Here is a 27,383-nt window from a genome sequence, read left to right as displayed (position 1 = left end):
CAGGCAGCATCTGGGATCATGTCTGCCGATAATAAAGGGCACCCATTGGCTGTCTCGAACCCAGATGCCGCCTGTAGATGGCGTTGTGATGCAGTGTGCCGCTGTTCCGGCTCACGCTGTGTGGACTGCGTGGAGTATACCACTTTTGTCGGCGCCTGTACATAAGTGGCAAGGGATAGGGGAATGAAAGCGGCATCACGGCAGCTTGTCTAGTCCCACTACCCCATAAAACACAAAGGCAGCAGAAGGCAACAGTGTTTATACCAGCAATCAGATCGCAGCCTCTTTTGAAACAGAAACAGCTGACCAGCGATCTACATTGAAGCAGGAACAGTGTGAAAAACATGGCCATGCAAAGGACATGCGCACGTACATCAACACAAGGACGCATATTGGGTGCGTGGCAACGGGAGTCTAAGTGGTCAAAATAACCTGGAGCCTTCCACTGATGCACCCCTTGCAGCTGACAATGTAGGCTAGGGATGCAAAACCACATAAACTATATGAAAGTTGAAGTATGTTTCACAGTGCACTTCTCCAGTCCAAGCTCAGGCCATTAAATAAACCAATCTTGCTATGACTGTTGCATTCCACGCCCTTTGATGAGCTCTCACGCTGACTGCATTTTCAATTTTCCTCTCCTCCTCCTGCTCGATCCCTCGGCTAGCTGAAGTGTCATATTGAGATATACAGTAAACTCTTGTTGTAACAAAGTCATTGGGATAAGAAACTGACTTAGTTAAAAGCAGTATTGCGTTAAAAGTGAGGGAGCTATAGGAGATTCACGGTACTGCACAAATGTAAAATACATTGAATGAGGCGATTTCATTATAATTAGGGTTTACTGTACAGTAAAACTTCGTTCATTCAACTCTCGTTAATTAGGAAAATTGGATAATTTTGAATTGAACTTCAGTCCCGGCAGGCGCATGCATTGGTTAATGGCATCAAACTCATTAGTTCAGACGTATGTGACTGCTCACCGATTGAATTGGACAACTCTCAGAGCACCGCAAATGTGTGCCGCAAAAGAGCAAAGAGGTTCAAGCAGCAAATTTAAAGAAATCAGCGGAGTATGCGTTGCCATTGTAATCAGCGGAAACTATACGGGAACAAAACAAAAGCCAAACTCTCTGTGTCTATTTGTGCGTTTTTACTGCCTGACATGACACTGTGTTGGCCACATATTTGTACTTGTTTAGCATATTTGCCTTTGGCAGTTACTGTTATTACTGCTTCTTTCTGCACCCCAACTCCTGTAATAACCCTGTCAAAGGGTTGACAGTATGTTGAAATAAATAAATAAATAAGTATGCCTTCAGAACTGCGCAGTCGCCATCCTCTGATCATGTCAATAGCGACCACGGTTTTGTCCGCAGTGGCTGCAGTGAGCAGTAGTTTTGCTTCGACTCAGTGCAATGCATGCACAAGCTGTCGAGGATGATCACTGATTCTACCACGCCCCACATGCTGGCATCTGTTGCCGACCAGCTCACTGGCAAAAAAAGTAACTGAGATGTGCGTGCGGTAGTAAAAAGCACGTATATTTGGATGGAGACACAGGCCTTGTGCCATGGCCAAACAGGTCTTGCTGAAAAGGAAGTCGCGAGGCCCTCGCCGCTGCAAGTACTAATTAGTCACACGATGATGAGAATTGCCACTTTTGCCCTGATATTGCGTGAAAAAGAAGCAAGGGATGCAAGTTTATTCACTAAATAAAGGCGGATTGGCACAGCAAGCATTTAATATTGTTGTTTTCTTGATACCCTCGATAATTCAACATTTGATTATTTCTGCCATTTATAATTTTTTTTTTCGGTCCCGTGAAATGTGAATTAAGAAAACAACTCTGAGACATATAGTACGGTAAAACCTCGTAAAACACTCAGCAGTGCTTCTTGTGTGTTCATGCATGTATGTATGCGTGTGTGTGTCTGTAATTTGGTGGTCAGAGTTTCATGTTCCATGTTACAGTCCTTATGTGTTTCATTTTCCTCCCTTCTGGACACAGGAAGCATTGAACAAGGCTGTGCTGAAGGACATGCGCTCCAACAAGAACAGCCTGTCAGACACAGTTGTTGGCATCGACATGGTGTTAAAGCAGAGTGCGTGCCACTTTCTTGTTGTACATCTCTCTGTCCTTGTGCACCTGATGCCTTTTTCTCAAACTGCTGACTTGGTCTTAGCAGCTTGCATTGACTAGATTCAGGCAACGGTAAACCTTGCGCCACTGACGTTAAGATTTGGTACGAGGAGCAGGCTTAATTGTGAGAGTCAGAGACGCCTCCAAGGGCAGCAAGAAAGAAATGGCGACAGGCGTAGCACGCAAGCATATGTTCATGCATAAAAATAGCAAGCTACACGAACATGTCATTGGGCATAAAAGGACAATAGCGAAGCACCCCACACAGCATTTGTATGTGGACACGGTTTTGCGTACAACAAAGCTGACATGGCGGCCTCGCTCGATGGATTGCTTGAGGAGAGACGGCAGGCAGGCTCTCGCAGAATCCTGTGTATCTGAGGCATGTTGCTTCGAGGCCCTCTTGGGCGTCGTCGCTCGACAGGGTCTTTCAGGCTGCGGGGGGGCCTCTCGAATGTTGATGCCCGATCAAGCCAATGCATCTTCCCTGCTTCTCTTCTCATTCGCTGATACCCTTGTATGGCTCTCCTTGATTATTTCTTATTTTCTTGATTTATTCCTTAGCCACCCCACAAGTGCACGTGCAGCGAGGCGTCGTCCTTGTTGGGGACGGTGTACATGCTTGCATATCTTTTACACCGCTTCGTCATTTCGATGCGTCGCTTGACGCCTCACCATAACACACTACTGGTGCAGCCTGCTTCAACTTGTATGCAGCGATAGCAGTAGGCTAAGTTATTGCCAGCTTGTGTTTACCCTTCTGCTAATTAATCTCGTGCTGAAAATTATCAGTGCAGACATGAGGTTCACTTTCTATTGAAAAAGGTTGTTTGATTTCTTTAATCTTTATTGGTACAAGTGACCATTAGCAACCTATGAAGCCAACAGACAAGGAAGAAAAAAAGAAAGAAGAAATGAACTGTCTTTTTTAATCTGAACTGTAGAAATAATTATGGGTGAGGGTTGAATGTGCAATGAACTTCACATTCGTAGTGAGGATAAAAGGAAATAAAATTGTTAGAAAAGACTAACTCTTGTTGGTAGGAGCCAAACCCACAACCTGGTACGAGCCAAAGCCACAACCTCCATGTGACATGCCTGGTTGTCTGCATATTGCGCTGTGGTGATGGTCATCCCTCGAGTTCCTTACTTTTGATTCTTGTCACTCTCTAGCAGCTCAGTGCTTTTGTCTTGATCCAACAGGTGTTTTATAAATTTCATACAAGTGAGCTGGTGAACACAAACATAAAACAACACATAATCTTATAACAGAAAGTGCTATGGGGAAGTAGTACAGTCAAACTTCATTGTGATGAAGTTTTAATGAAAAAGAAAATACCTGTGCCATATCTATTATCCGTTATAAGCATACATGCAGATATTGGCAGGAAAAAACAAAAACAAATTTTCAAACAAGTCTGTGTGAGAGAAATGAAAAGCCGACGTCTCTGACAGCCTAGCAAAGGGTCCCCTCCAGATATTTATGGCCCATCGACGGCTTGCTGTGCCAATTCTTGGCACAGGAACAACAGTGATTTACTGACATGCAGCTTGCACTGTTGCTAATACGGCTGCCATTTGCAGCATCGTACATGTGAGTCATGTCTGAACATCTTAAGCAGCATATACTGTGGTGCCCAAAAATTTTTCTTGCCATTTTTACGTTGGTTCTAGAGGTAGTGGTGTGCTGTTGGGAAGTCTGAATAATCGCACAGGTCTGAAAAATATGGTGTCATGAAAGTTGGTTGGTGGTCACGCTTGACAGTTTTGCTACCAGAATACATATTTTGGGCTACATTAAATTAAAATTTGCCTCGCTATATCCAGTACTGTGTCAGATCCTGTATTTTCAACTTCACTAGGCAGAATAATACTCAAAAAAACAACACATGACCAACAAAATTTCCGCTTTGTTTTGTTATATCCAATTACTCTTTATAGAGTTGAATCTCGTTAATTCGAACACGCTTAATTTGAACATCCGATTTATTCAAACTAACACCGTGGTCGCTCAATGTTGTGTATTCCAATTAGCGAAAACACCCGATAATTCAAACGGGCAAGCATTTGCGATGGGTAATTCTAACATACTGTGCTCTGACAATGCTCTCAGCAGCACGCCAAATCACGTGGCAGTGCCTCCATCCAGCGTTGCTCTGACCCAGCCATAGAGGAAAGGTTTAGGAGAGACCCCTCAACGCCACGCATGAAAAAAAAGGAAGGACTGTGGCGAAAATTGTACCCTCTCTCAAATGGCAAGGTCGCCGCTTCTGCGTCGCGTCGTAATGCCCCAGCCCCACTAGAGGTGAAACGGGCACTGCAGGAGGGATCGGCCCTGGGTTGATTTTTCATGGCTTGCCGTGGCGGCAAGTGAGCCACGAGCGGAGGAGACCAATAAGAATGGGTCCTACAGTGACATACGTGCAGGAAACTGGGATCATGGAGACCCATCCGACCGCTCTATTCGTACTTGCGTCTGATTCAACTAGACCGCTTGTTTTGCACTATTGTCTGCAAGCGTCAGCTCCCGCTCGTGCTTGTTTTGGTTAGTTTGGTCCATTTCGTGTTTTTTTTTTTTTTCTACAATGGTGGGTCTAAACCGAGACGTCCCGATAAAAAGATTCTTGGAAACAGTGTGCCATATCTGATTCTGTACAACAGGACAGACCCTGAATACAAGGACATGAAGACGACACCCAGTACCTCATTCTCCTTGTATTTTGAATGCAGCGATGGTGCAACAGAAGGGAGCACACCAACGTGATTGTGATCAGTGGCAATGACTTCATCTTTAGAAGACATGACTCGCGTTAAGAACGCAGGACGAACAACGTAAACACAGCGCCGATCTCTCAGCATATGAAGGAAAAAACATGCGAACATGCAGAGAAAAGCTACAGCGGTGGCCCAGTCCTGGCCTCGATAATTAGCGCCATCCAGCAAGCTGGTGGGAAAGCAAATCCACGTCCTTCCCTCCCTTCCTTGCAACTACGCTCCCCTCACCCTCTTTCTCAACTCTCTCGTAATTCACTCACCTTTGACTGTCTCTACGCGCGCCCACCTCCAAGCCGGCACTGCCAGCCCAGCCGGCCTGGGGCCAGCTTAGCCCGTTCCTTGAACTTTCGTTTTCTGCCATTATTGGGAATGAGCGTTGGCTGGCGTGGGCAGTTTTGTAATCCTCGCTCGCTGTGTGCTTGCGTACTGCAATATTTCGCGACTCACACCGTTCGTGCATCGTGCTAGGGTGCACAAATGCTTTAAGAGCAAGTCCTTCTTTTAATTCGAACTTCTGTTAATTCAAACAAATTTTCGAGGCCTTTCTAGTTCATATTATCGAGATCGATATTCAACTGTACCTGTGTTTGTTACAGTATCAAGGTTTGACTGTATAATAAAAAAAGACAATTTGGCTTCATTCGAAACTATATAAAAAATGAATTAATTATGAATAAATAATGAAGATTAAGTAGTCCTCATTAAACTGAGCTTACTGAGTGCCTTTTACACCACGTTGGTGTTTTATTTTTTCTCCAATAAATGCTGCTCTCAGGAGAGTACACAAAAAGAAAGGAAGCTATGTGATTATGAAATGTCATTTATCGAAGCACTTCGACATTGAGTGATCAAGAATGAGTGCTGGTTTGTTACTGGTGTTGTGTTGGCCATAATTCTATACCACTGAACCTACTGAATCTAGCCTACTGAAACTTTTCCAGGCATCTATGGTTACAACAGCAAGGGCAAGACACCCTTTCTCAAAGTCACCATGGTTCTGCCCCGACTCATTGCACCAGCCAAACGGCTGCTGGAGACGGGCAGTGTGTCTGTAGAACACTATGGAGCACCCAGTTACCGCATCTTTGAGAGCAACGTTGACTTTGAAATCAGGTGATGCAGCACCTTTTGCATTGCCTTCTATTGCTGACAGAATGGCATTTTCTGTGCCTGACTTTGTGTTGGCTTTTTTTGTGTGTGTGACTGCAGTTAAGCTGAAATTTCTTTTCAGGCTGTGGCGGTGTCAACCCTTGTTTTTTCACCCATTGAAAAGTTATTGTGCCGGACACCGAATATATCTTGAAATCTTGACTTCGAAAATACCAGACAAAAATTGGAGGACTCTTAAGCTTCGCCTTCAAGAGTGTAACGCCACAGCGTTCCTGTCGACCCGCCAAGGGGTGTAAGACAATGGGCTACGGCGTAGCGACTGCGCGCCCCGTGTCGGACGCAGTGAGCGTCGAGCGACGCCGCGTTCGGCGCGGCAACGAAATGTGCGCCTGAGCAAGCGACGCACGCCTGAGCCTTAGAAACAGCTCGTTTCTAAGGCAACACCGCATTCACTAGAGGCGCTTTTGTACCGCTTTGAAGCATCGAAGTCGTGGCTAAGTGGTGGCGTCTCCGTCTCACACTCCGGAGACCCTGGTTCGATTCCCACCCAGCCCATCTTGCAAGTTGTTTTTTATTCATGAAGTGCCTGCTGGGATTTATCGCTCACGGCCAACGACGCCGACGACGCCGGCTTTTCTGCGACACGAGCTCCTTAACGCTGTCGCATTAAAAGGCAACAGGGCAGTTCTGCTTCCACTAGCTTTTCACTCGGTGGCATCAAGTGGTTGTGCTGGCGCTGAGCCAGACGCCGTATCGGGCCGTGCTCCCGGCACATCTCTCCACTTTCTTTCTTTGTAACACTACTCACTTGCACTTGCTCAGCTACTAGCTGCTACTTTGCTGTGGCCTCACGCAGCAGCGATGACTTTTTTCTCCTCTGATTTAGGATGCCATCAGTGACGCCTCAATATGGTCGCATTATATTAACCAGGACTTTGATGAGACAAACGGCGCCTTTGAGCAGGCCTGACCGGTCCACACTCAAAAGATGCCAGCATTTGATCCCAGAGCATTTAAGTGAGATCGCAGCTGGATAAGGATGCTGGCTTCATGAACATGCCACAGTGAGGCTTAAATGCCATGTCTGCCATGGCCGTGACAGTGGCGCTCTTTCCTAGTTCAGTTTCCATTTTCTAAGCAAAATTGTCTGGAGCTCATTACTATGAATAAAGTATCAGCATCAGTATTTTGGATGTCTGGAACTGTTAACTGGTTATGCTTGGATGATTGGCTTCAAATGTTGCACAAATATCAGTCGTCTTAACTCAGTGCCAAGCACGCTGTCCTGCCACGGTGCAAGTAACGCCGTTGCCCGTAGATGCCGATGCACCTGAAAGTGGCCGAGAATACAGTCGGCCCCACTTGTAACGATACCAGTTTTAACAATATATCGGTTACAACAATGAGAAGCTGCTGCACCGTCAACTTTTGTATGTTTACCATGGTGAAATAACCCGTTTACTACAATGCCCCGATGCCGTATTATCGGTTATAACGATGAAGTGTGACTGCTGGGTGTCCGAGCCAAAACGTAGTGAAATGCGAAATCCTTGAAAAGACAAAAAGGAAAACGAGAATTTCGAGTTGCTGCAAGATAGGCCACTGCTTCAACAGCCGCCGCGTGCTCATTTTCCAGCGATCTCCACACGCCTCTCTCCCGTCGCCCTTCCACCCCTCCGAACACGAATGGGCTGCGTTCATAGCTCTAATTCACCCTGCCGTCTGAAACACGAATGGACCGCCCCAACCGTATTGCTCGCAGATTTCTCACTGGCTCCATATTCAGCGCAGTTCTGCAAACAGCTTATTCGCTCACGTTCATCTTTGTTGGTCGCGTCGAAATCGTTCCTGGCCACGCTGTTTCTCAGCTTTGCTTGACTCGCCGCCGAAGTGGAAAATGGCTAATGCGCCTGCTGATCATCGGCAATGCATGACATTGCCGGTGAAAAGAAAGCCCACAGCTATAGATTTGGAAACTTAATTGCTTCTAACCGATGAGGCGATTGTTGCGAACGTGCTTGCAACAGATAGCGACGGCGACGATGGCAGCAATGACGCGGTAGGGCAGGCTTCCTCAACGTTGTCTTCACAGGAGGACCAGCAGAGGATTCAGTTCCTTCGGGCTTCATTTTTGCGAGGAACCTTCCACTGCACTACTTGGAGCACCGGGATGCCTTAGAGAAGGATGTCGGCAAGCTTCGTGTAGAGCATGCAAGACTGACGGACATAGGGTTTTCTTGTGCACGCGAGTGAGAAGCGCGGGCCAAGATGCTTGTGGCGATCTCTCAGTGTTTCTTCTGGATTTCTCAAGCTGACAGGCTGCTGCGACAGCCTTCTCACAATTTTTAAAAGGCCCCTTTTGGAGCCACCAACGCAATGCCTCGGTGGTGTTCGCATATCGCTTGCCACCCATGATCCCTCTTCGCAGTTGTTATAGCAATGCCATTCTCTAACACCGACAGCCGCGGCTTATTACACGCGATTGGAGCGTCCAGGAATTACTGGCGGCATAATGGAAAAGCTCCACCTGGTTTATGCACATCCAACAGTCTTCTGTATTCATGATTTTGCTGATCTCGAAACTCTGCTTATCTTCACATTTTTTCCAGTTTTTACAGCTTCGAGTTAATAGGGCTTTAATTTATACAGCCCATCTAACACTTTTCGTCTTCCTGCCTCGCTCTTTGGGTGATGGCACCACAGAAAAGAAAAACCCGAGACAAAAAGGAAGGCATGGTAAACACAAGTGCTGACTCTCTAGCCTTAATCAAAAGCTGACAGAATGTACAGCAGCATGTAGTCAATTGCTTTAAGTGAAACTTGCTTTGGCTTTAGCGTTTGCAAGGAATGCCCTTGTTGCTTAGCGACAATCTGCATGGTGACGTTGACCACGTTTTTTTTACCCGTAGACGCTTTGATAAAATGAATTGCAGCGGTAAAGCTGATTTCTTAGTTTATTAGAATGCCAGCTGTGGAAAATTAATCTACAGAGTTTTGCTTAGTGCTTTACTCCGATTGAAATAAAATTTGCTGGTAATTTTGGGATGGCACATGCCGCAGGTGTGTTTCACGCTTGGCTATCGTGCACCACAATCAGCATTGCGAGTTGTTGTGAAGTGCCATACTGTGCACACGACCTTGACACGACGACACTGTTGGTTTAAGCTGTGCTGGGCGAATTAAATTTAGAGATTCATTGGCTTTATGCCCACGTGCACGTGCAAGTGTACAGCCAAACTTGCTAGGCGTTTGCAGCAGTTGCAGGCTGATCGCCCACGGACACATACTTGGCTGTCGGCCCGCTCAGTGCAAGTGAACGGAAGGGCGAACATTAAAGGTGAACTTCACACAACGGCTCGCTGTCTGCCACACCCGCCGGCAAGGGTGCTTTGTTGATGTCGGCAACCAAATTTAAGTCGCGGTTTGGTGCTGAGTGTGGTTACGGTGATGATGATAATGCCTTAGCTGGCAGGGCTGCTAGTCCCATGTACCATACTTACACGAAGCTAGGTCGAACACGAAAATAGGTCGACCCCTATGCATGGAACTTGTTGAGAAATAAAAAATACAGTAAAACCTTGTTGATATGCTCCCGTTACATATGTTTTCCCGGTGTCAACATTCACAATCGTAAACACAAAAAAATTACCCAATAGAGTTACGCTCATCTTTTACCTGTTCATACGATCCCGGAAAACATAATTTTTCGGTACCAACATTTCGTACATCGCCAAACTGCGATCATGTGATACATTTTCCGGCCTCTAGATCCCATGTAAACAAGAAAATGTGCAAGAGACTCGCGATCAAGGACAGTATATAGGCGTCCGCTGCGGCAGCTTCACCACAATACTCGCCCGCCCATCTCACGTGAAAACGCCGGCGTGCACTCGGTTTCTCATTTCAGTATCAGCAAATCTTCTCCGGGGTCATCACACGCGGCATTCACAGCTATCACTGCCAATCGTATTGCGATAAGAATCTTCACCTATATGTTTCACAGCATGTGGGGCTGTTGGAAGCAATAGGTGATAGGCGATAACTGAAACTCGCCACCGTTCCCTGCTGCAGACTGTGATTGTATTCGTTTTCCGGCTACCAGATTCTATGTGAACAAGACAAGGCACGAGGCGCGCGCGATCGGGAAGAGTATATAGCCGTGTGTCTCATGTCGGAATGACGGCGCGCGGTTTCTTATTCTGATACCAACAAATCTCCACCTGGGTGCCACATTCACAGCTATCGCCGCCATGCCACATTCACAGCTATCGCCGCCATACCTATTGCGATAAGCATCTTCACTTATCTGTTTTGCAGCGTGTAGTGCCATTGGTAGCACGCTTGATGCTTTTTTTTTTAGGCAACAATCCAAACGCCGCCGTTTCCTGCTGCAGGAGGCATGATATGGGTCTCAGGTTTCACTTCGGCAGCATCCTGCGTTGCCCGCCAGCTTGATTTTGTTTTGATTTCGTCGCTCTCTTAGAACACCACACAATAGGAAAACATGTCTCAGGCCACCGGAGCATCACCAGCTCGCTGCGCGTCGGCGTCTTGTGCCACAGCAATCCGCGCTATGCTTCTCATTATATAAGATGTCAACAATAGTTGAGTGTGTTAAAATTTTTTTAGTGACTTCGGATCGTATGTTTTCCTGGTTAATAAATGTTCCTGGCTTTCCTTCTTAACATATGAATGAGGTTCTACTGTATAACTTCAATATAGGTCAACCCATACCTTTTTAGAAAAATGAGAAACTTTGAACATGACACTTTAATTTTTACCGTAAGGTTGGTTCTAATTTTTGTTAGTCTGCGTCCTAAGTTGCATCTTCGTTGGTACTGCCAGAGAAGTAGTCCTCGTCAGATGCTGCACTGGCGTCCTCGGTGCCCCAAATGATGCCCTCAGTGCCGTTGAGTGCCGCTGTCAGGTCCAGACTGATCTTACAGTAGGTGCAATGGAGAAACTGTGTTAGGTTGGTACTTTTGCTAGATTTATTTACGAATATAGGTCGAAATTCTTTGGTCAAGAATATAGATCAATAGCTCATATTGTGAAACATTTTCGGAGAAAGAAGGGTCGACCTATATACAAATAAATGCGGTGGTAGTGGCTTCTGTATCATCCAGCTTGAGGGGTAAGTGCATGATGCTTAGTGAAACTTTTCTAATGTGAAAGTTTTTTATGCCAGGCTCCTCTGAAAATCTGTGCCATTACGGACGTCATGCAGCCATTATGCAAATTCGCGAGATGACAGTACTTTGCCATTTTTGTGCCTACCATGGTTAGGAAAGCAGGTATAGAAAGCTTTGATATTGAAGGAATTGTGCCATTGATGATGTAGATTTGTTTTAATGAGGATATTTAGGTATCATGAGTAATTTTTTAGACAACTTGCAGGCAACCTGAGCACCTTTAAGAAGAATTAATGTGGTAGTGCTTCGAGTTGTGTTTTCCGGTATAATTAAGTTGGTGTCTATGGGGGCAGTGGTCCCGGCAGGTTTCTGGTGCTTTTTCAAAGATGATCCCCAACAACCATCACTGCTTGGTGGTGTTGCCACGGCTCTCGCCATTTACGTGCACCTACTCACCTTTGAACATGCGGATGGGTGCTTGTGCGCGATTCTGTCAGAGCTTCAATGACGCAGTTTTGCGACATACACACTCATCATCGTGTCAGGCATACCTGTGATGCCGGTAGCCTTCGAGGAGCTGTTTACGCAGCACAGCAGCACAGGCCTCGCATGCTTGCTTCGCTGTCATTGCTTTGCCCTTCGAGTGAAACCGTAATTAATAAAAGGCGGTTCACATTTATGAACTTGTATTTGGGAACTTGCTAGCTAAGTTGCCACTGTTTCTTAGAATACATGTTTCACTTTTGTGTTATGACCACAATTTGTTTGAGAGGGGGACCAACCAATTTTTCACAAATTTTCAAACTGAGTGGGCCTAACTTGGGTAAAAACGCTATCCTGAGAAGAGGAGCCTGGAAAGGCGAACATTGTTTGATGCAATGCACTCTGATTGTATTAGAGAGCATGTCATGAAGCCATGAAAGATTGGTTCCAAAAGTGTGCTTTTTCGTGTCAACCAGAAGCCGTGGTGCCTGACTGTTGCATTAGTGATGAACACGACCTAGAAGAGAAACTGCAGTTCATTGGTATTGGTTTTGTGTTTGAAGAATTCATGGAACTTGATAATGAAATTTTTACACGCAAGCAACGAAATTCTGACATACAAGCTACCAAGTGTAGACGTCAAGGTGGAAATGCAAGAAGACAAAGCTTCAGACGAAAGCAACACTGGTGACGACTTACGAGAAGTACAGTAGAGCCTCGTTCATACGTTTTGGAAAAAAATGCAAGAAAATAAACGTACTAACCAAGAGAATGTGTGATCCGAAGTAACTGAAAAATTTGACAGACTCAACTATTGACATCTACGTAATGTGAAGCGTCGCAGCACGAGACACCGACATGCATCGAGCTGGGGGTGCTCCATTTGGCCCGAGACGGGTTTTGTTGGTTTCCTACTGCATGGTATTTTAACAGGGCGATGGGAAACCAAAACAAAATCGAGCTGATGGGCGAATCCAGATGCCGCCAAAGTGAAAAGTAATACCAACATTGCGCCGCCTGCAGCAGGAAACGCCAGTGCATTGTGATTATCGCCTACTAAAAGATGTGCAGTACGCTTCCTATGGCACTACGTGCTGTAAAACAGATAGGTGAAGATGCTCATCGCAATACGTTTGGCAGTAATAGCTGTGAATGCGGCGGGTGATGACCTGTGCGGAGATTTCATGGTACCAGAACAAGAAACTGTGCGCTCCATTGTTTTCATGTGAGACGGGTGGCTATATACCGTTCTCGATCACACGTGCCTCGCACCTTTTCTTGTTCGCATGGGATCTGGTGGCCGGAAAACGTATAGGATCGCAGTCTGCAGCAGGAAATGGCAGCGTGTTTCGCTTATCGCCTGTTAAAATCGTACGATATGCTTGCGATGGGACCAAGCGCTTTGAAACAGATAGGCGAAGATGCTTATCGCAATAGGATTGGCGGTGATAGCTCTGAATGCCGCACGCGACGACCCCGGAGATTTGCTGGTACCAAAATGAGAAATGTGAAGTGTGCGCCGGTATTTTTTCACGTGAGACCGGGGGGAGGAGTCTATATTATATATAGGCAGCTATATATTGTTCTCAATCGTGTGCGCCTCATGCATTTTCCTGTTTACATGGGGTCTAGTGGCCGAAATATCATGTTTTCCGGAAAATATTAACCGTAAAAAATAAGTAACTCTATTTGTCATTTTTTTTGTTCTCGATTGCGAACGTTAGTGCTGGGAAAACGTGTGTAATGGAAACATATCAATGAGGTTCTACTGTATGTTCATTAATTACTTCTGTTCAGGCTGTCACTGATGAATTTGGTGTACTCCGAAACTTTCACGGTAAAGGACAATGCAAATGCCAGACGGAGAGTTCCTGTCTGGTGAAAGGCAACTGTGCCTTTCTGAGCATGCACCAGCAGAAGCTGACAACTTCCAGAAGTGGAAAGACAGATAAATGTGTTTGCATGTGGCTTTCTGTATGTATTTACTTCTGTCTTTTAAGTGATATATGTTTTCGGATAATATTTTCTTGCAATTTTGGCTGTATCAAAGTTTCCCAAGAAAGTCTCTAACTTCTATTTTTGCTTGAGTTGTCACTTGAAAGGCAAGAGCCACACTAATGTACTAATATTTCATACTGCGTTAAAGAAGACAGTTAAATGCATAGCTTTTCTTGGGGAAACATTTGCAACTTTGACAGTATCTATCTGTCTATCTATCTATCTAGCCACCTATGTCTTAGTGCTTTCATGATCTTTTTGTTAACTTGGTATGTACTAAAATTAGCATAGTATGAAAAGAGTGTATGACGAACATAAATGATCGGTCATGATGCGAATGTCATAACATGTGTGTCATGTAGGTCATGAAACAGCCACCTATGTCTTGGTGCTCTCATGGTTGTTTTGTTAGCTTGGTAGGCTCCCCAGAGCACACTGCTTCGCATAACATAGATTCCCACAGGGCATGGGCTCTGCCGGCTTTTGTTTTTCTATCTTTTCTTTCTTGGTAAATGTTTTTGTCATCTGAGTGGGGACTCATGCCTGCAGGTTCATGGTGGACACGCACGTTGTGGGCTGCTGCTGGATCGAGCTGCCCCGGGGCAAGTACAAAGTTCGTGACGACCGCAGTCGGGTGTCACGGGCGCAAATTGAAGTGGATGTGGCATGGGATGACATGGTGTCACACTCGCCAGAGGGCACCTGGGCACGTGTCGCTCCTCTGCGCATCCTGAGCTTTGACATCGAGTGCGCCGGCCGCAAAGGTGCGTGTAGTGCACGTTTGTGCAGCCCCTGCAGCACCACTGTTAGCTCCGGGGGTGCGCAGTGTTTTCACTATTTATTTATCATATGCCCACAGCCCCAAGCGATAACTTTAAAGGTGCAGTAGTGACAGCTGGAGGTTGATAGAAATGTAATATAAAACGCACATTATTAACTGTAGCAAATATGTGTCATGAATACAGAACTCCAATTCATGACAGAGAAGCAAATAAATCACTGGGCATAAGTTGCAGTGTAATGGGGTAGTCTATTTTGTCCTGTTATGGTTCATGGGAGGGAAATGATCTGTTTTGCTTTAATGGTAGTATGTAAGCGGAAAGGTATAAACATGGAATTTATGGAGGAAGCTTAACTTAAAGGCTGAAAATCGGCGCAAAATTTATATTGAAAGCATATTTAGCCCCAGCAAACAAGGACGGAAGGGAGACGACATTGTGGTGTCGTCTCCCTTCCGTCCTTGTTTGCTGGCACTGAATATGCTTTCAGTTTACCAGCACGCCCAACAAATGGCAATGCTAAAATTTATATCTTCGGTTTTGTCATTTTCCTACTTCCAAGACCCTTTATTTCCATAAAAGTAGTCCATATGATTCCAAGACCCTTGATTTCCATAAGATTTTGTAAGTTTTGACCCAATAAAGATGCTTTGGAATATTTTTCCTTGATTTCCCCAAAAAACCAGTTTTGACGCACTTGCAGTGTTACAGAGACAACAGCTTCTGTTCTGTTTTAGGTCTTGTAGCAATTCCTTTTATTTCCTAAAATATAGATGCATGGATGATGCGCTAAGCCCACTTTTTATTCTAATACTTTTTTCAGGTAATTTTTTTAAGGAGCCATGTGCATCACATGTCAAAATGGCATTTCTTTTTTGTCAAGCAACTTTGATGGCCTGTAACTGTAATTCAGATGCACTTTTCGTTTATACCCTAGCGCACACTGTGGACATTCTAAACAGTTTCTATATCCTAACCACCTGTGTTCATTTTTCTTCATTTTTAGAAATGCTAATTTTTCTTCTAACAAAAGAACCAAGTTTTTAAGGTATATCGGGAACTTGTTTGTCTTAGGACAAGAATTACATTTTTAGGATCAGCACATCAAAATACACAAGGTATGAAAATTTGGTTAAGATCTGTTAATAAATGAAAAAGGCGACTTTCAATTAGAGTCGTGGATTTTGCCACTGCCAGCGCTCCCTTACGTCGGTCCGATGTGGGGATCGCACACCTGGCATGGCACTGCGTCGGCCGGGGCTTCCTCTGTCGGCACAAGATTCGGCCGGGCCGACGGGACCGATCGAAATGATAACGAGACGCCCAGACAGAAGGAACAGCAACCAAAAGCAGCGCATAATTCAGGAAGTGCAAGAACATGTGCAAAGATCGGTTCTGATTAGCCGCTGATAGGCAAGCAGATCATGTTGGATACGTGGTGACGAACTTCACGTCGCTTCAAACAGCTGTCGATCTAACCTGCACGCGTTATCTCAGAAACAGTCACTGATGAGTCACCCGTATGAACATACCGCGACGGCTCGCGGTCCAGTACCACACGGTAAGTGGCAAATTTTCGTGACAGCCACGCTGGCTAGGCCATTAGGCCTAATAGGGGCTTCTTCATTGGATGTTGGCGAATAAAGTTATGGTCTTGCCAAATAGACACACATCTATTCGCAGTAGCCATGCGACACTCAGAAAGCTGACAAACCACCAGGCGAAAGACGGCAGAAGAACAATAAGGGAGCGTAGGGGGAAAGTATTAAACGTCATACGAACTTGTCAAGAGTCTCCAGATTTCATATTCATTGACAGGTAGGTGGCAAATCGCGCTGAACCGGACAATGAAATGACGCAGATGGTGCCTGCTCTTTGCTGTTGAGGCCGGCTATGCAGGAGTGGCGATCGAGTCACGTGATGCGCAGTCCTTTCGCCTGTTGCATTTCGATAACACAACAGCCATAAAGGTGGTTTTGCCCTTCTGTATTTTGGAGAAAAACTGGATAAAAAGCTAGTTATCCAATAAATAATAGATTGCTGCAAAACACAGGTTCGCTGTTATACTGAGAACCTCATTCGTATTCAGTACGACAGAACATCACTAATTCATTAGTTCTAGAGGAAGAAAAAGAGCAATTGATTCTATTCAACAGAAATTATATTGATAAAAAAATATTTTCCAGGCTTTTATATATACTAGAACTGAGCTGTAGTCAGTGCTGGCATACGAATTTGGTGTTCCCTCTAATAACAATTTACCTTATTGTACGTCTTGATTTCTATGTGCCTAAGTTACCTATAGCTTCCCTCTAATAAGAGTTTACCTTATTGTACGTCTTGATTTCTATGTGCCTAAGTTACCGATAGCTTACAACATTCTTTTTCTGCAATGCTAGGAGATTCTTGAGCGTGTGCAGCACCATACTTACCTAAAATTTGTAACCATTAAATTTTGCGAAAAATTTTCTGATATTCAATATTCGATTTTGTATACAGCTTTCTTTTCTTGATTCAATTTGATATTTTATTTGAAATATATTTGGTATTCACACATATATACATATATGTGTGAATATATATATACATATATGTATACATAAAATGTATATATATGTGTGTGTGTACGTCGATTTCTGTTACTTTGACCTAATGGGACTGCCGAAATTGACCGAATTATTAGACAGGTCAAATAAGAGGTAGAAAAAACTGAGGAAGCATAGCTGGTTCATTTGGCAGTATGCTCCTCGTTTTATTATATCCCCAAATCAAATGCACACCCACTTTCTATGTTCTTAAAGAAGAAAACAGTATATAAATTTATTTACACCTACTGTCCGTTGTCATGACTCTCAGACAGCACTTAATTGCTGAGTGTGAACCACAAGATCTTCTCCACACAGCTTACTGTGCATTTAATATTCTTCACTTATCAAACAACTCTGCAACAATCACACACGGGATGGTGGCCTAGACTAATGATTTCACTAGTTTGTCCGGTGACACATACAATTATCCTGAAGGGAAAAAACTTGACATGACTTGTCTCTAGCTTATCATGTAAAATAACTAATCTTTTAAATGGACTTTCGTAATCAAAGACCGAAAATGGCGCAACGCCGTGGTCACATTATGCAAGAACTAGGTAGTGTTGTCGCCATGGCAATGGCAATGCCACAAGATGGCTACGATGCTGGCTAGGCTGGCTCTGATGGTATGCTGTTGCAGATGTCGCAGACGCGGTTTGGTTTCATATCTGATTGCACCAGGCAGGCAATTTTCAAACCAATTAAAAGGAAGGTGTGCGTTAGAATTGGGATTACTGTAGTCATTCATTGTGAACTACCATTTTTGCTTGAAAATATTCCTAGAGCAGGACAAAAATAGGTGTTTTCGGCAAATGAGTTATTTTTTTTTCTTTTCATTTTTTGATGTGTTCGAAGAATTAACTGTCTCCTAAGCTCAGCCAAGAGAGACGCTGCCACTAAAGGGGTTGATATTAGGGTCACCACTGGAATAGGGCGCTTGAGTATTGACCAGTGAAGTTTGAATTATCCGGCGAAGGCCAAATTTAGGGCCAAACTGATGATGGTTGGAGCCCATAGAAATGTATAGGGCCAGCCAGGAGCCGGGATCTTTATTTCACATTGACTTGACCCGAGTTGAATTGACAGAAGTATTTCTGTCTATGTTGATTTCTGAGTACATAGAATGTATTGTGGAAATATTCTGGCCTTCATGTCTTTCTTCAGTCTGAAAGTGTGGCGAAACCAATGATGTCATTGCACTTGACACACTAAATGTATGCTTGCAATTCCTATATACAAATGGAAACCTAAGTTTTGTCATTTTCCATTGTTTTCTGCCTCGCATTTTGTCAAAGGGCCACTGAAATGAGTTACAAAGTCACTCATTTCGTGTTTCAATTTATACTTGAGGGTAACTAAATATAACTGCTTTTAGCATTGGCCCAGAACACTGCCTGTGAGAGTGATTAAGATGGAAGGATATTACACTGCTTAATTTGTGCTGGGTTGAACCATTTGAAGAAACTTGTGTATCATCGGCTTAGTTTCGGTCTTGTTTGCTACCCCTGGCGATGCACTTCCATCATGTCAATGTAAGGCAGCAACATGTTTTGCATATGAAGCTAACCTCGTGCTAAAGGCTTTGTTCTACATTCTTAACTGGTACCCCTGCTCTCCTGTCATTCAAGTGGCCTGGCTGTTGTGACAGCTTGACAGCGGCGGTGCTTATCCGCTCTACTGTCGCACGTATTCCATGCTCCTTTTGAACTGGTGGCGTGATGCCAAGGATAGGTCCCGCGTATCATGCTGCTGTCACAGGTTCGACTTCTCATGAAGGACTACATTTTAATACTAATCCTTTTTTATGTGGTTATCTCGTCGAGGCCTGGTAGACAGACCAAAGTGGGGTGGGGTAGTCAAAGAAACGCTCTCTTTTAAAAATCAAGCCCTTGTGTTCTCATACTTTTCTCTATTCACAATGCCATCGCAGAAAGAGTTGGGTTAGCATTGAGGTGTGGTCTTCCTGATACCTGGAATACAGGCATATTCCCAGAGCCGGAGAAGGACAGTGTCATCCAGATCGCCAACATGGTGGTGCGCCAGGGTGAGAAGGACCCGTTCATTCGGAACGTCTTCACCCTCAAAACCTGTGCACCGATTGCGGGCTGTGAGGTTCTTTGCTACCAGCAGGAGCGGGAGCTGCTGCAGGTGGGTGGAAACTTTGGGTGGCCTGTTAGCCCTTTTGTCCCTCTCCGTTTATACGTACAGTACAGTCAAGTGCAATGATATTGGAACAAGCTTATGCTCTAAATATATTTAGATACAGTGGAATCTCATTGGTACGATTCTGCTGAATGCCTTTTTCAGGATAATACATTCTTTTTCCAGCCAGCGTCCCCCATAGGAGCGATGTGTTCTCGTACGGTTATTGTGATTGTGTTTTCCTCTGAAATTAGATCATATGACTGCAGAAGTGGGCTTTTACTGATATTTTTGAAGCTCATAGCTTTATCTTCCAGTGTACTGGCTTAAATAACACTCCAGCGACGTATGAACAGTGTATTAAGCCCCTAGTCATCCAGGAAGAAAAACGCATGCAGCGTGTCGCTGGCAGTGAAATGCTGCTACGGCAATGCAGTTACACTGACTGGCAGTGCGCCACTGCTCAGTTGAGTGACAAAGCAGCAGTTTACTTTTTAATTAAAGAACTTAAAGAAGAGACAGGCTATTTGAACATTGCTGATAAAAAGTGCAGTGGCTGTTGTTCACGTAGCATCGAGTTATGCTGCTTTATGCAGAGCAGTATTACTCAACGCCACATGAACCTTTGCTATGGAGTTGGTCGCCGAGTAGGCCTACTTTAATACTTATTGGAGGTTGCGTTAGATTATATGATTTTCGGATATGTTTTATTTTCCCGTTCCTGTGAGTATCATATCCAGGAGATTCCACTGTATACTCCAAACTTGTGGATAATGAACTGAAATAACTTTTGTGAAGCGTTCATTATACGGATTACCCTATGTACTTGCGTAATGAACGCGCTGGCATAATAAATGCACCCCCAACTTGCTCCTGTGCAGTCCCACGATGGAACGGCTGCACTGTAGTTATTTGCAGGAACTAGAATCTTTTGTTCTCACACACATGTTTAGAGCAGGCAAGCGCACTTAATCTCGCTGCCCATCACAGTGTTGGAAATACTTAATAGCACATGACAAACTCCAAGAACATAGACAATATTCCATAGTTAACTTATCTAGACTGCACATCCATGCTAGCGGCAAACATGCCATGGCAGCACACCGGCAGGGGCAATGGGTTTTATTACAGAGGAGCTGACGGCAAAGCCATGATGAGAGAACACTGGCGGCAAGAATGCAATAAGAACAGGCTGTGCATTGTCACGGTTGCTCGGGATCTGATGGAAAGAGTAACCGGGATAACGCTCAGCCTGTCCTTACCTCATGCTCGCCGCCACTGTCGATGCAAAGGCACCTCGGAGACTTGGGAGAGCAAAACACGTGCAACCGCTCTCTGCAACAGCAACTTTGGCCTCACTGGGGAGAGAGTGCGCGCGATGCCTGGCCATGTGCGGCAGGAGAGTCAAGTGCATGGGAGAGTCCAGTTGCAGAAGGGTCAGCCGGCGCTTGTTTGGCATAGTGGGCATAGTCAGGCGTTGTGCCGAATTCGTCATGTCAGTTGATTACTTTTCTGCCTCTCTGGTTTCACTGTGTTAAAGGGGCCCTGAACCACTTTTTATCGAAGTGGAGAAAGACATTTGAAGTGAAGATAGGCTATTTCAGCACCATTTTGCCGCAAAAAGTACTTCAATGCATTCAGCAGAAGCGGAGTTACCGGCAATCAAACACGGCCTCAGCTGTGCTCCCCTTCCTTCTCCAATGCCTTGCACTACGAAGGCTACCGCAGAGATGTTCCTTTAAAGAGGCCTGTAAGTTGAGTTATATGCCTGCTGCGAGACAGAGAGTCTATCTGCGCACAAAATGGAAGTTCTGATCAGACACTGATAAACTTCGACATGACTATAAGCAGGATGGCCGAGGAAAGAAGCGCGCACTGCGTGCTTGGCGTGGTTCTAAAAACGGGTACTGAAAAGCAGTGCTTCAACGGTATGCTTGCGATAACGGCAGACGGCTGGAAGGGGCCACGAACGTGCAAAGTGAAGTGCAATAAAGTAGTGTACGTGTATTTTTACAGCAAAGGTGAGTTATCGGATGCATGTTTCCAATAATTGCTGTCTTACGTTTCAATTTTTTTTGTTTTGAGAAGGTTCCCATACAGTTTACTTCAAATAATAAATGCACCCCCCAACTTTGCTTCAGTCTTTCTGGAAAAAAATTCACTGACGATCACGATACTCCCTCATGCAAAATTTGAGTGCAGTTCTATACGTGTTTTCATTTCTCAATATATTGGCTGGTGCAGACAATCTGTCGCGGGTAGCATGTTGCAGGCGGAGCAAAGTGTGTTGTGACTGCCTCGCTACAGTGAAACCTCGTTACTATGAACACTATATAAACAAACTTTTCAGATTAATGAACTCTTTAAAAAATCCCCTACAGACTAATGCTACAAACTAATATTCCACAATCATGGGATTCTTAGATTTCTGTCTATCCTTCACGGTAGCTGAAACAGTAGGCTAGCCCACAACAAGGCGCAGAAAGCGGACACTGCGGCAAATGGGTTTGGAAAACCTGAAATGGTGCTTAATAAAAAAATGTGGGAGAGAATTTTTGTTTAATCTCATGCAGAGACGATGACAGGTCAGGTTTTGCGAGCGCATGCTCCGCTAAGGCAAGTGTCACCTGGCAATGGAGGTGCGTCTCTTCCTCCTTTCACCCTTCTTTCTGTGCGCGCCTCTTTCTTTCGTTGCTTCTTTCAGCAGCCATACTAGCTACGGGCGGGGAGAAATGTAACCTCCGTGCTCGTGGGGATGCCACATGGTTACACTTTGCGCTTTCCGGACGGTGTCATTAACAAGCACTTGTGCTTTGGAATAGCTCAGGTGGTGCCTTGAATGGGACAGTTGCAGTGTCCACGGCAAGGGATGTTAAAGACAAACAAACAACAAGAAACATTGCACTTTAGAGGTGACATGGAGCTTCCTTTCTGTCAGTTTTCTCAGTGTTAGCCTCTGCTTTAAGCGTCACTGTTATTATACGGTGCTTCGGTGGTCCTTGGTGGCAGTATCTAGGGAAAATAGCAACAGGGTGTGCCAAGAGCCAACAGCGACGTTTTCATGTATAGCTGAAACAGTGACACCTTATGAACTGATGGGTTGATGGGCAGATTGGTTCATTTTGGGGCTTTCACTACAACAACCTCTCAAAATAACGAACGATTTTTGGCGGTCCTGCATGATTCGTTATATTGAGATTTCACTGTAATCAGGAGATTGCGAGAGGCAGTGCTTGGGTGACGTGTGGGTGTGATTTGCAGCTGCTGCCGCATACAGACCTCCGCTCGTGCAGTGCTTTGTTTCTATATATGGTATCGGTGGATGCGCTCGCAGCATGCCTTAAGGCGCGCTCACACTAGCGGGAAAGCGCGCAACGCAGAACGTTTCCCGCACGCCGCTTCCCGCACAAACCGGTTTTTCTCCCGCAGACAGGCTGCTCTGCCGTCCCGCAGAGCGATGGGTCGGGTACCTATTTTTGCCGTGCCGCTGACGAGAAAAGCCAATGGGGGCCGACCGTGAACCGTGACGTCGGTCCCAGTTCGGTCCCGGTCGGTCCCGGTCCCGTCGGCGGAGGCAGGAGGCTGCGCGCGTGCTGCGGGACACTCGGCTGTTGCTCGGCGCGCTGTCCTGCGTGTTCCTGTCCTCCCTCAACGCCTCCTCTCTCTACATTCCAAGAACCGCAGCGAGAAAACGCGCGCAGTGTGATCGTCATTCCGAGCCGCTGCGACGCAGCGGCGTCGTTTACGCTGTGCCGCTGCGGGAAGTCTCCCGCTAGTGTGAGCGCGCCTTTATCGATGGCATCATTGGTGAACAGACAGCAGTGTGCTACTCTGGCGCCATCTTGTAGCGGTCGCTGCCACCGTAGAGCCTGTCTTCCATGGCACTCTGCTTTTGTTCCCAAGCTTTCGCCAACTCTGTTCCTCTTCTTTCCACCTCATGGTTCCGCTGCACCATTCTCCTCTGCATTCACTCTTTCATCTTTCGCTGTTTGCTTGAAGACGCCGACACTCTACGCAGAAATGAACACCCAAGAGCTGCGCTCTAAGATGCATGTTCATTGTGCGAGTATATACGGTAGTTATTTCTAGCAGAGAAAGAAGCAAGGAAGAAATGTATTTTCTCAGAACAAAACTAGGCATAGTAAACAGTATTCTGTACCTGTATTTTCTGCCTGTGCCTATAATTATTTCTCAGCATGGTTAAGAATGCCAACTCAATATTGACACGTGTCAATATGATCTCGCTTTCATACCCCTGATATGCTTGTGGCATGCTTCGAAGCATTCTTGCACACAGCGACTCTCCTGAATGCCATGTTTGTGGCATTTAAACAGTTTTATGGCACTGGCAGGAGGCCCCCTAGTTCGATACAGTAGAACCCACTTGTAAAGATACCGGTTTTAACAATACATCGGTTATAACTGAGAAGCTGCTGCACTGTCAACTTTTGTATGTTTTCCATGGTGAAATAGCCAGCTTACTACAATGCCTGGATGCCGCATTAGTGGTTATAACGATGAAGTTTCGCTGTTGGGTGTCCGAGCCGAAAGGTAGTGAAATGTGAAATCCGTGAAAATAAAATAAAAATAAAATGAGAAATTCGAGTCGCTGCACGATGGGCCGCTGCTCCAACAGCCGCCGCGCTCTCATTTTCTAGCCATCTCCGCGCGCCTCTCTCCCGTCCCTTGCTCAATTTTTCGGAAAGGAAGCTTGCGCTATGTTTCAAAACCGAGAATGTTACGGCCATGAACAAAGTTGCCGTAACTCAGGTTGTCGCCTCGCTTCCATTCGATCTTAAAGCAAACTTTTCTAGCAGCTTCCAATGGGTTTTTATGCTTCATTCCTCGAACTCTGTGAAGAGCAGCATTTCGGTTTGGTGTCTTGTCATTCTGGGTGAGACCCGAGATTATGTTGGCAAGCCACAGTGGAGGAAAGGATGCGAAAGCTTCCCTTACGCCGATCACCACAGTGTGTTGGACTTAGACTTCATTTTTTCAAATTTCCGCCTGACATACGGCTGCTGTGAAAAAGACTTTGTCGGTGTGGTATTAAATCGCAAAAGTGGTCGCCAGCTCTCAAGTTCAACAGTTATTTTTGTTTTGGTGATTGAAATTCTTTTTTTCAGACTGCCCAATTATTCGGACATTCTTTAACGTGCCCCTTCAGCGTAAAAAAAGAAAGGATCAATTGGTGATGATTCTTTGTCTAAAAAGTTGAATTTCATTGTAGCAAAATTTTGATATAGTGAAGTAAAATGCCCATTTGCGACCTCTATATCAAGATTTAACTGTATGGTATCCACCACAGCTTCATTGTTAATATTTCATTGGTATTCATTGTTAATAAGTTTTTGTGCAAGTTACACGAGCAAAAATGAGGTACGTGTCTCCTTTTTCGTGCAGAAATGGTCGGACTTCTTGCGCGAAGTCGACCCGGACGTGATCACGGGCTACAACATCCAAAACTTCGACTTTCCCTACCTGATGAACCGGGCCAAGCAGCTGCAGGTAGACCTGTTCCCATTCCTGGGGCGCATCCGCAACTGCAAGACACTGCTCAAGGATGCCATCATGCAGTCCAAGCAGATGGGCCGCCGAGAGAACAAGGTGGTCACCATCGAGGGCCGTGTCCAGTTCGACCTCCTGCAGGTGGGCCCCTCTGCAGTGTTGTTCTTTTACATGATTGCCGTTAAAATTGTATCACAGTAGCACTGCTGCATGCTGTTAGATGGACACCGAATAGAAAGGAAGCTAAGGATCATGCAATGAGTGACACAGACAACAAAACGATAAGTGTAACATTAAGAAATGGGGAGATGGCAGTGTCATGTAGAGAGCCGATATTCTAGTTGACATTAAGAGAGACAGATAGATTTGGGTAGGCCATGTAATGGGTAGGGCATACAGTCGAACCCGGATATATCAAATTCGACGGGGATCGGAAGATAGTTCGATATAGCGAAAATTTGATATACAGATATAGGCCAAAAAAGCACTCGCGATCACAAAAAATTGTGGCTTACCGATTGGAACAGCCGCGAATCACATAGCATGTGCACAGAATATGAAAACACTTTATTTCACGGAAAACAAAAATCACTAATTTTGGGCTGCTTTTTCCTCTGAGAAATGAAGTTGAAAACACTAGTCTCAATCTTCTCGAGACTGTCCAGGTGCGAGAGCCCAGTGCCTTCCATTTCACCGCAACAGCACCGGATCAGGCTGAACTCTGACGCCAGTTCAGTGGCTGTGCACGGACGCATTTTTTCGAAAACACAGTTGCCCTTGTCGTCGCTGGAATCACCGTCTTGAACGCCAGCTATTCCGGCCACAATGTCCTCATTAGCGATGTCGGCTACCGCTTGAACTTCGCTGTCAGTGTTAATGAAGTCATGAACAGTCACTTCGGACGGGACGGCGCCGGGAAAATTGGACAAGTCACGAAACGCGTCCTCCAAGCACTCATTGTCATCTACAGCTTCCGGACATTCATCTCCGGCCACTTCAAGGCCTGCCTTGACAAAACAGTTGGCTACAGTGACCTGCTTCACGTTGCCCCAAGCGCCGGTAATCATCTGGATTGCGCCGAGCAGGTCAATCTTGAGATTGATTCCCATGCAGAGGTTTACGAGGAGCCGTTGACTAAGTCGCTTCCGATAGCCTACCTTGAATGCCTTTATGATACCTTAGACGAGGGGCTGCAGTCCCACTGTGGTGTTCGGCGGGAGAAACTTCAGTTCGATGTGCTGCAGCTTGCAAGCCGTTTGATGGGCCGAACAGTTGTTTACCGGAAGACAAACTTGGCGGCCCGACTTGCCCAACTCAGCGTCCCAAGCCTGCAGCCATTCAATAAAAAGTTGATGTGTCATCCAGGTCTTCTTATTACAGCCGTAACGGACGGGAAGCTGTTTACAGTTCTTGAAGCAGCGCAGTGACTTGCTCTTCCTGATCACGAATGGCCGTGGCTTGCACGAGCCGTCCATGTTGGCTGCAAGCAGCACCAACACAAGCACTTTGCTCATTTTACCGCCGTGACATGAGGTTCCACGAAAAGCGAGTGTCTTATTCGGCAACATTTGCCAAAAGAGACCAGTTTCGTCTGCATTGATGATTTCTGCAGGCGAAAACTTCTCAGTGATCTTTGGCCACTCCTCAGAAAGCCACTGCTGCATCTCCTGGCTGCTGACACCCCCACTTTCGCCTGAAATGGCCTTTCCTATGATGATGTGGCGGTTTTTAAACCGTTGCAGCCACCCAGTGCCACTGCAAAAGTTCTCTTCGCCAAGAGCCGTAGCAAACCATTTGGCCTTTTAGATTAACATCGGGCCATCTATGGGAATGTTTTTCGCTCGGATTTCAAGAAACCACAGATAGAGTGCCTTCTCCACTTTGTCAAAAGCAGCAGGGCGCACACGACACGCTCCCGAGCGACTTTCCTCACCTGCTTTAAGCTTGGTGTCCTTGTTTTTTAACAACGTAATTAAAGTACTCCGCGAAATGCCGAATGCGTCTGCCAGGGAGGACTTCTTTTCTCCGTTCTCGACACGCCTGATTACCTCAAGCTTTCTTACAAAGTCCAGATTCTTCCTCTTTTTTATGTCCGCGGATGTCATAGCTCTCAGATGACCGCAATCATACACGCTACACACGGCATGTTGAAACACAGGTACGCACAAGAAAACGCACGATGCGCAGATGGAGCAGTCCGAGCAAAACCTGTTCGAGCGGCAGTCAACGGGGCTGCGATGGAACAACAAAGGGAAAAGAAAGAAGAGAGCGGGGAAAAAGATCGCCCATGAGCGATTGTGCCGACCCCTCACTCTCTCTTCCTTCCCCCAGAAAGCGTGGCTTGGTAAACGTCGCCGCATCTCCATGCCGCGCACTCTCTTCGCTGAGCTCCAATGGCCTTGCCCAATGCACTCGCCGACGGTAGAGGAGGAGCGAGAGAGCTTGCGCCGGTGGGGCGCAAGAACGGGGGAAAAGCTCTGCGTCTCCGTCGCCAGGCGACGACCGCGCATGCGCAGAGGAGGAACCTGCTGACTGACTCTGCGGAAATTTTTTCCCCCGAGGGCCAGACACGAATGTATTTGGGAAAAGCACACCTTCCAGGGGCGCGGCGTGGCGTTCGATATATAGAATTTCAGACGAAAATGGAATTCGATATACTACGCAATTGTCTTATACTTTTACATAGTATTTTCAAGGGGGTAATCTGTGTGTTTGATATAGCCAA

The 27,383-nt window shown here is 45.7% G+C and overlaps 1 protein-coding gene across 2 annotated transcripts in view; it reads left to right on the top strand.

The window, feature by feature from the left end:
- Positions 1-27,383, top strand: part of PolD1 (DNA polymerase delta) — a 69,776-nt gene that overhangs the window by 7,361 nt on the left and 35,032 nt on the right. For both annotated transcript variants that reach the window (XM_065448701.2, XM_065448702.2), the window contains exons 4-8: positions 2,012-2,105; positions 5,860-6,031; positions 14,191-14,405; positions 18,990-19,156; positions 24,554-24,799. In XM_065448701.2, the coding sequence (XP_065304773.2) occupies positions 2,012-2,105; positions 5,860-6,031; positions 14,191-14,405; positions 18,990-19,156; positions 24,554-24,799 (894 nt within the window). The remainder of the gene's footprint in view (positions 1-2,011; positions 2,106-5,859; positions 6,032-14,190; positions 14,406-18,989; positions 19,157-24,553; positions 24,800-27,383) is intronic.

The sequence above is a fragment of the Dermacentor albipictus genome, chromosome 3, assembly GCF_038994185.2.
Source record: "Dermacentor albipictus isolate Rhodes 1998 colony chromosome 3, USDA_Dalb.pri_finalv2, whole genome shotgun sequence".
Taxonomy (NCBI): domain Eukaryota; kingdom Metazoa; phylum Arthropoda; class Arachnida; order Ixodida; family Ixodidae; genus Dermacentor; species Dermacentor albipictus.
This window is presented reverse-complemented; position numbering and strand designations above follow the sequence as displayed.